Genomic DNA, 10,010 nt, shown 5'->3' on the forward strand with positions numbered 1-10,010 from the left:
CACTGGTATCCCATTGCAATGTTCAACTTGTAAGGGAGAAAGCTTGAAAGCCTCCACCACCTCTATCGTGAATTTGAAGATAGTCCGCAGGGGTCAATAGAGAGAGGACCCTTCTGGATCGAGGCCTAGTCCTCCAGACCCACGAGCTCATATTTGTCATTTCTGGGCCTCGGTGCGATGAGAGGAGTGTGGTGGGCATGAGACCAGGAGCACTCTTTCACCACCGCCTGCCCCTCTCTGGGCCTTGGGGATCTTCTTGGCCCTGGGCTGCAGCTATGTGGTGGGAGGCATGGCAGAGGGTGGAAGGTCCAAGTCTGCCACACCCTGCCCTTCAGGTAGCCTCGAGCACGTCCTTGGGTGACTCTGCCCGCAGGTTTCTTCTGAGAGTCACCAAGGTGGCGAATTCGACAGAGACAGAGGCAGCGAGGTGACGGCAATGATTGTGAGGACCACGTGGACGATGTTGTTGGTACTCAGGACTGGCAGTGATGGTGCATGCAGTGGCTTTTTTGAAAGGGTAGGGGGAGTTGCACTGCCAGATTCCTGTCCTCCACGGCTCCCGTGGGTTTCCGAACCATGGACTCCAAATGAGCAGGTCTCTGGTTTTCAATATCGCCCTCTGCCGGTTGGAGTGGCCCTGTACCAGCACCATCTGACACTCTCTTTCACCGAGTTTGTCCTTAGCAGCTGGACAGACGACCATCTGGCCTACCTAGGTTTCTGGCCCAGACCATTCAACAACCAGCGTGTCGGAACCTGCCGTTTCGCAGGCGACAGCTCTCCACGTTCCTCCCTGCCTCGCACCCAGCAGAGGCTTTGCAGATATACGACGATGGAGAGGGGGTGATAGAGTTGGGTGGGGATAGGAAGTTTTACGGTTTATGGAGTTAGAGAGAGCCATGTAGGTGTAGCCACCCTGCACACACACGGGGTGCTATAGAGACACCAAAATACATTGGTGTCTCCATATATTTCAATGGGCCATAACCTCTTGGGACTCCTAACTTAGACAATTAATGCCATCTCTGTTTTGGTAAAACGGCCTTGTGACTTGTGATGCTAGGGTCGCTCCGATTGGCCTCCACCTGACTGTCCCTGGAGAGCAATCGCATCACAGACTGACTTTGACTTCTTTATTTCGATGCAACTTTTGAAACTATGAGATTCCTCTCAGCTGCATGTGAGCCAGTAGTCTGTGTGAGTGTGTGTGTGCATCCCCATCTTACAGCCCTTGTATATGTGTGTGTACCTGCATGTGTTTGTGTGCGTTCATGTAGGAGAGTGTATAAATGCTTCAACAGCGAGGGCGTGGGGTATGCACCCACCTACACTTGATGTAATCTGGCAGTAAATGATGGGATTCACATATTCCCAGCACTTGTGCTTTGGAGCACACATCCTGGAAGTACACTTGCCCAAGATGCACCACAGAAATCCCAGAAGGGGTACAGCTGTGTGCTTCTTTGTAGTTTTGCAACTCTGGTATACCGATGAACTGCATGCCTGAATCGAACCCCATTCATGGCCATACGGGGAAAGAAGACGAAGCGAATCCTTGACAGTTTTGAAGGGACCAGGGGATAGAATGTAATTGGGTGGAGTTAGACAAAGAAGACACCTTTTCTTTTCAATGGCATGTTTATTGTGCCAATGTACAGTCACATCAGGCAGGGCATTCCCTTCACACTGGTGGCTGATCTCACATCAAAGGCAGGGAGGATGCACAAGTACGGGAGGATTACCAAAAGGCTTCTAGAAATAAATAAACGTTATTCCTGGTGGCAGTGAGTATTTATGCCCAGACCTTAGGGGAAATATTTATGAGGTTTCTCAAGTTGTGAATGCATTGCAATGGATCATTTTTGTCTGCGAGCTGTCTGTGCTTGCATTCAAAACAGTTCTTCGACATCTTCCTGGAGGAAATGATGAAGAAGAATCCATTGGTGATAATGTCACACTACTAGGGTTCCAACCTGCACATCCATCCATTCCCTTATTGAGGGACATTGAGGTAGTATCCCGTTCCCGTTTCAACCCTCAGGGCTAGGGCCGATCACGAGCCTCTGACCTCCCGTGATCGGAAAATACAGCAGCTTCTTCTGTTTGACACAGAAAGCTCATTTCAAAGTTGACTTCCTTACTTGCCAGAAAGGAAGGCAGTGACAACCGGTCACGGATGAACAAGTCTCCTCCACCGGCTTCAACGGCTTTTCTCAGAGAATTCTGAACGCTGAGGATGCGGTGAAGGGTTGGCTCAGGCAAGTCGCATTCCTGGAAATCCTGCTGTTCACCCGCAGTATGGCCCATACATCCAATGCCCATTGTCCATGGTGCCGACCGAGGTGGTTTGGAGCAAGGAAACCCCTGTTTACTCAGTGAAGTCAAGAGAAAGGGCCGCCTCTGACTACGGGTTCGAGACCAAACCTGTGCTTGGTTTCTTGGTCATTTCTGCTCCTCTTGAATGTGTCATTTCTGTGGAGCCCCAGCACGAAACTCCCCCAAGCTCAAGTTCTTTGCCAAAGCAGAAGTCATCTGGACCGCAGTTTGGACAATGCCCACTTCCTCTTCCTAATGCCCAGGCCCAGTGAGCTTCACAGCATGTCGAGCAGAGCCTGGAATTCCTCTTCGCTGAGGGGTGGTTCGGCTGCTGGAGATTCCTGCTCTTGGCAATCTGCACTGAGAAGTGGCTGGGCCATTTCCTGAACCTCTGTGCTCGACAGGATTTCTTCCAACAGATCCCATTTCTCTAGATGTTGCTGGTGCTCTTGAGTGGGTGGAACTGATTGCTCTCCAGCTGACTCTATCTGCTCCGGCTTCAGGTGTGCCTCAGAGTGTCCAGGCAAGGTCAGATTCTCACTGGGAGACTCCCATTCTGCATTCACACCCTTGAGCTCCTCACCAGACTTCTGCATGGAGAGAGATCTGTCTGTCCCAGCAACATCCTGTAATTGGTGCTTGGTAGTCTCAGCTTGATGCAGGGGATTGTCTTTCAATGGCACCACCACCGTGCCAGGGAGGTTGCATAGATCATGGCATTTCTCTTGAAACGGAAGACAGAAAGAAGTTGGCACATTGGAGAACACTCTTCCCTGAGGCACTTCTGCCGGCAGTTGATGTATAAGTGTCTGCGGGGGGTGAGTGGCCACCGTTGCCTGCGCATTTAGGTTGGGCTGAACAGTCAGAATATGGGGTGCCTGATTCACACAGCTCATGGCCCAATATTGAGGAACAGAGGGTGTGTGGGACAAATGAAGAGTGGCTGCATTTATGTGGTTCCTGTAGAACATATTGCAGGAAGCAATATGGCGGGTTCTGCTGAGCACACAGGAGAGGTGGGTTTCCCCACAGACAATGGTCGGGTGTGCCCTCTGATTTGGGGCATCTGCCAAGGAGTGCACGGGTCCCTCTGGGCTTCTTACAGGGTGCCGAGCTCTCCGGTTTTGAAACCATATCTACGTGATGCAAAGAAAGACAGGGACATCATGAGACAGCAGAGACTCCACCTCTCTTTCCCCTAGTGTGTCTCTGTCAAGCAAATGCGTTATTTCTAATAGGCCTAAGCTCTGGTGAGTACAGTAGAGCCAAGACATTGTGGGATCTTTGGAAAGTATATCCGAGTGAAGGGCACTTACTTTCCCCTGGCCTGAAATGACCGTAGATTTATTAGTTGGAATTCCTGGCCTTTCACCCCTTGCCCTGTCGTTCCATTCCTCTCTATTATTCTGAGACTGCGCTTTCATATGACACAGAGAAGGCATACACGGGCAAAGATTCAGAGATTTACTGCCCACCCTCCACTCAGATACCCCTACGTCCTCCCGTATTCCTTCATTCCTCTACCTCTTTCACCCCTGGCTAGGAGTTCTCATGAAACAAATGAAACCAACTACCCTGAGACATATGACCCCCTCTTCCTCCCACCGTTGGAGATGAAATTTAGAGTTCAAGTCTATGGATGAAGTTTGAGAGGAATGCAAAGAGCTCAACTGAAGACCAAGTTCCTGTCACACTCAGCAATCAAGTGGTACTGAATGGAAGTGGTAGCTGAAGGGCAGAGGTGCCAGAACCCAGCCTGTCATTACAATGGTCAGAGAGGAAAGCAGCTCTTTCTACCCAGACAGACATTTTCTCCTCTTTCCCGGTGTGCGCATCAGTAACCATAGTTATTGAAGCTGTGGATGGTTCCACTCATAGATTTCATTTTATGACATTTCCCATACCCTAGCTGATAAGCCCCATGTTTAATTAAGCAGCAGATTTCTCAACTGGGAAGGGGTCTTTTCTGCCCACCCTAACCAAATCCAGGGCATCGAGCAGATCAGCAAGGAGATTACTCTCATCACTTCTGAGATTACAGGTCCAGGCAGGTTCCCTCCTAACATCAATGCCTCAAGGCCTGGGATGCCACTGAACATCCTACCACATGCCCAAAAGCCCCTCACAACACACAATTCTTTGGCTCAGATTCACAGCACTGCTGAGGAGCAGAATCCACGACATTGAGTGCGTTCTCAAATCCGGTATCAACATTCACATCCCCTCCCCGACCCCACACTTGTCCTGAACTGGTATCTAAACGGATGTATTCTAGGAGTTGGTTTGAAACCTCACTCTTTTGCAAGACTACCACTTGCAGCGCCGTACCAAGGTTTAGCTGGGAGACCACTGTGATCAACCTCCAGAGCCCATGTTTATCCTGCCACATCCAACCGGCATGATAGCACTCTCAGTTGTGATAAATGTGCTGCCAGAGGCCTAGAGCTTACCTGAATTCTGCCTTCTGGCAGGCCTGTTTGCTTAGCCAATTCTTCTCTGGCCTTAACACCAGGGAAGCGGTTCTGCTGGAAGGCCTCAACCAGGATGCCGGTGTGAGATCTTTTGATGGATGTCCGCTTACGCCGGGCTTCTTTGGGTAAGGACTCTATAGGAGAGAGACCATCAGATGAAGAGAGGGCTTCCAGACCAGTTTTCACATTTGCACCCCTACCCCACAAATGTTTACAAATCATCATGACCACCATGCCTGCCCGTGAGCCTCCACACCACTGTGAGTGTGCGTCCATAGACTGCTGCGTGAGCTCAGATGCAAGCCCCATGTTGACAAAAGACAGGAGGTTGCACCTACAGGCAGAAGCAGGGCCAGGATGTCCAAAGACTTCCTTGCTATGAACCGCACCAATGTGCCCACCTCTGGCATCACGATGGCCAGAGAAAGTCAAAATCCGTTTTGTTACCCTATGTATTTTTGGGGAGGAAAAGGATGGCCCAAATTGAAGAGTGGGCTCTGCTGAATGGGCTCCATTCAGCAGAATCAGGGGAAAGGCTAGCACCTGCAATGTACTCACTTTGATTCGAAGGCTGCCTTGGGGAAGGCTCTTCTCTGGAGGACGAACCAGACAGTGCTTGGTGCTGCTTTGCGCTTTTTGCTCTGCGGTTCCCAAACCACACCTAAAGGGCCACAGAAGACACACAAGTGTCAGCCACTCCCTCTACTTTATCTCAAACATTACTTCCAATTATGTAAAAGAAACTGAGTGGTCTAACTCACCCTGGGGCACCTATGCTTAAGAATAAGTCGATTCAACTTGCAATCATGCAATCACAAGTGTCAGCAACTCCCTCTACTTTATCTCAAACATTAGTTCCAATGATGTAAAACAAACAGAGTAGTCTAACCCACCCTGGGGCACCTAGGCTTAAGAATAAGTCTATTAAACTTGCAATCATGCCACCCTTCTCAAATTTTAGCATAAAATTCACAACTCCCCTTTCCGAAGCTCAAGTCCTATTGGCATTTCACTTTGGGTTCTGCTCAGGGAATCCACACAGTTGCCCATAGGGAAAGGGGAGATGTTTGCTTTCTCAAATCAGCGTATTCCTCCCTCACCCCCTTTCTCTCTCACCCTTGCTCCTCTCTCCCACTCCCTCCTAACTTCTATGACTTTCTCCATGGCTTTCTGACTTTCTGCATCTCTCTCCTTCTCTTGTTCTGTCTGCTATCCGGGCATTGTCTAAAGCTTTCCACTGTTCTTCTTGTCCTCTCCCCTCCCCACGGAATGAGCAATGTCCGTCACCAAGCACAGCACATGCGGTCTGGTTGCTGAGAACAACCCCCGTCAAAGGCGGCAGACAACTGGTCATGTCAAAATGATGACCAGGTGTTCATTTTTTGTATCAGTCTTAGTTCTTTAATTCCAGAGTCTCCTAGGGACTGAGATGCTTTGCATCGACACTACTGCCTGTAACTTATGAGACCGAAGTCTGTGCTTGGTTCCTATATACTCGAGTCCAAACTCGAATGTACTTTACTTTCACTTTTCAGTTCTCAGCTTGCAGACTGGGTCACTCAAGATAAGACTTACATTCTAAAGACCTCCATTATCTGATGTCCTAACTATCCCACCCCGCAATGCTCTGAAATGCTATACCTAGTTTCTCCTTTCCTTATCAGAAATATTTTCAGATGAGTGGTCTGAATCTTAGATGGCAATTTGAAATGGGCAGGTCAGTTAGTGAGCACCATTGCCAAGCCCACCTCGTTCCACAAGGTTGCCTGGATGGTCTCTCTTTACTGTCCAATCGAATGCACTTTGCATCTCTCAGCCAGCCAGCTGGCATGTGTTCCCACAACTTGTGCTTTTTCTCATGGGCATCAGCTAACCCCATCTCCCATGGCGTGAACTGCTGCCTGGAGAGACCAGAAATGCTTCTCTTCCTCACCATTCCTTCACACTGAGGCCCCTTGAGCAGAGGGCTTATAGGACACGATGCCATTTCATGCAAAACCCTGACCGAACCAATTTCTATGAATGAGGGGGCCACTGCTACCACTTCCTTCTCCATCTACTCTCTTCTTTATTGGATATAACAATACGCTTGCAAACTACCCCCCTGATCACTGGAGGAGGTCAGAGAAGCTTTGCCTGCACGCACATTGCCCCATTCAAGAGAAGTCAGTGCCACCTGAGTGGCAAGGGCACTTGAAATGCCTTGCTAAGTCATTCATGCCTGAGGTGATGGGATTTATGTGGATCACTCACTCCGGGGTCCCACAATTCTGTAAATTTCATGACTCTCCGGCTTAAGTCTCCGGAATAAATGACACTGTGCTGCTACTGCAGTGTGTCAACTTCTACAACACCACAGAGCATCATCAGACATCGAACTTTCCCCACTTAGGAGATGGCGCCTAGGCCGTCACCTCCACCCAGGGGTAAAGAAGCCCAACTCAGACGTTTCCACCTTTGCAAAAACTTCTAAAAGCAGTTCAAGTTTTTGGCATTCTGCTTTCAACATCCTATGACATGAGAGGGAAAACCCTGAGTTAAATACCCGCCTGTTAAGAGTGTTCCTCAGAAGTGCTTAGGATATTTTTATCCTTTCGCATCAATCTGAGGCAGTATGAGGAAGAGACCCATGCTTACATGAACCCGGGACTCCGGAGCACCAATTTCATTGGCCAGCTGTTCCCTGGCAGCTATACCCGGATAGGGATTCTTTGCAAAACATGACTCGAGGGCACTCCTTTGACTGGCGTTGAAAGCAATCTTCTTCCGGCGGGCCTCGCTTTTCAGCATTCCTTTGGAGAGAAAAGGGTGAAAGGATTCAGATTGATGTAAGTGTCGATGAAAATCTGTGGTGAGAGCAAGTGCTTCTCATTTATTCCACGTGGAGAGCCTCTAAATCTAATGAATACTATTATAGTTCTCCTTGAAACTTCCACCAGATGATATGGGAAACTGGACACCAGTTAGTGCACTGATCCATACTGGGAAAGATCCTAAATGCTCATGTCATCATCCCATCCATAAACTCACTGACGACTCACACATTAAATGAAACCCAAGAGGAAGCAGGAAAAGAAAGAGAAATGGATGGAGGGGGAAAAGACGGAAAATTTAAAGAGGAAACCCCAAGAAGGGTGGGTGCTTTGGCATAAAGAGTAGGTATCCTATATCACCTGATGTATTTTCAGGGTGGTCTTTCCCAGCCAAAGGATGCCCCTGAAAACGTTCAGTGGATTAGCCATTTGGGGGCCTCGTGTCTGCCCTGTCAGCTTTTCCATTCAAGCATCCAGTTTCTCGGTCCCCACCCATCCCCTGTCCCAACTTATCTCACAAAAGCAGCCCCATCAACAAGGACTCCCCCCTTCATGATTTCAACCTCAACTTTCCTAAACTCTGGCAAGTTAGCAAGGCTCTTTGCATGAGCAACTAAGAAGGTACAGATGAGAAAATACCGTTTGAAGTGCTGGTCAAATCCATATTGGGAAGATTCGCCTGGATCCCACGATGTGAAGGTTCCAAATGAACAGTTCCCTTTGAAGCACAGGTCTTATGAAGGCGCCAGATGTCCCACCCACTACTGATAATCCATTCTCATTGTGCCAGGATTAAAAATGGCTGACAATCAATCCCCATCAGATTAGGAAGAAGCAGACATTCCATTCGACAATTTGGCATGCACCAGAATCCTTAACTTCTGGATCCTGTGCTGTGCTCCGTGGTTCATAATTATAAAAACACTGCATTCTGCGTTCCCATCAAGTACTCTTGCATTTACTTTACTACCGATGACCCTACTTTCTAAAATGTCGAGAGCCTCGGGTAGCCTTGCACATTCCCTGTTTCCCTCAGCTTTTTCCTGGCACACCAGTTGTGTTCTGCCAGTCAGAAGTTTTCTTCCAGAATGAGGGGAAAGAAAACCAGACATCAAAAATACAGGGCAGGCTTGCCCAGGGAGGTTCAAGTCGAGTGTGATGCCAAACTTTATGGAATCCCTGAGAGATGGTGTTCTCGTTTGATACCCGATGGAGTGCAGTACAGCGAAACTGGAATGGCTTTCCCAAAAGAGAAGTTTAGGAAGACCCCGGTTTACAGTTCTAAGCCCGAGAAAATGTCCTAATAAAAGCAAGTCTATACAAATGTCCGTATGAAGGCACCAACAAGAACTTACGTTCACTCAAGCTAGGCCGATGAAGTTCAGGGATTCTCTCAATTGGAAGATCATATGATGAACCTGATGACATCTACAGGCGTTGCCTCCAGGCCTTTTGCTTCATGAAGCTCCCCCAGGGGGGTTTGAATTCTTCAACAACAGAGGCCACCGGTTGATGGACTCTGCCTTGGGGCTCTCTCTCCATTCTCCAAAGTCCTCCTCTAAAAGGCTTCCTCTTTCGAAGGAATCCAGTAACCTAATCAAGACCAACCTGAATTGGGTGGAGTCACATCTCGGTCTAATGAAAAGTTAATTCCCTCATGTGGGTAAGTCACAATGCCCAAATCAAGTTTACAAGGTCCATTGGTGAATAGGAATTAAAAGAAACATTGTCTCCCCGAAGATTGATATGAATTAAATCATGGCTTCTCCAGGGTGCATAAATCCTTTCAGACCAGCACAGCTCTCAACTGGATCTATGTCCCCGAAAATTCTGCAAAGCGCTGTGAAGTGAGGAAAGGTGGGAGTCAGAGAAAGGGACTAACTGTACTCATCTATAAAGGAAGGGAAGAGAATGTTTTTGCAGGGGACAGCCTTGGTTTGGGGGTGGGCCCTAACGCCAGGGAAATCCGAAGGGTTCGAAACTCCTGACTGGAAATTCTCACCTGTGGGTCTCTGCCGGCCAAATGTCAGGTGACGCCCAACCCAGCCCCCATCCCTTCTCCCTCCCCAGCCCCACCCAACCTGAAACCCCCACTGGTATCCCATTGCGATGTTCAACTTGAAAGGGAGAAAGCTTGAAAGCCTCCACCACCTCTATCGTGAATTTGAAGATGGTCCACGGGGGTCAATAGAGAGATGACTCTTCTAGATCAAGAGATAGTCCTCCAGACCCACGAGCTTATATATGTCATTTCTGGGCCTCAGTGCGATGAGAGTAGTGTGGTGAGCATGAGTCCAGGTGCTCTCTTTCACCACCGCCTGCCCCTCTCTGGGCCTTGGGGATCTTCTTGGCCCTGGGCTGCAGCTATGTGGTGGGAGGCATGGCAGAGAGTGGAAGGTCCAAGTCTGGT

The 10,010-nt window shown here is 48.9% G+C and overlaps 1 protein-coding gene across 1 annotated transcript; it reads right to left on the reverse strand.

The window, feature by feature from the left end:
• Positions 1 to 2,591: 2,591 nt before the first annotated feature.
• On the reverse strand, positions 2,592 to 9,705 carry LOC143653331 (double homeobox protein B-like). The gene is made up of 5 exons (XM_077124451.1): positions 9,603 to 9,705; positions 7,425 to 7,579; positions 5,346 to 5,448; positions 4,767 to 4,921; positions 2,592 to 3,452 (listed from the first exon to the last, which is right to left on the reverse strand). Exons 1-5 carry the CDS (start codon positions 9,703 to 9,705, stop codon positions 2,592 to 2,594), a joined length of 1,377 nt encoding a protein of 458 aa, XP_076980566.1.
• Between the last annotated feature and the right edge of the window lie 305 nt (positions 9,706 to 10,010).

The sequence above is a fragment of the Tamandua tetradactyla genome, chromosome 13 (assembly GCF_023851605.1).
Source record: "Tamandua tetradactyla isolate mTamTet1 chromosome 13, mTamTet1.pri, whole genome shotgun sequence".
In the NCBI taxonomy this organism is placed as follows: domain Eukaryota; kingdom Metazoa; phylum Chordata; class Mammalia; order Pilosa; family Myrmecophagidae; genus Tamandua; species Tamandua tetradactyla.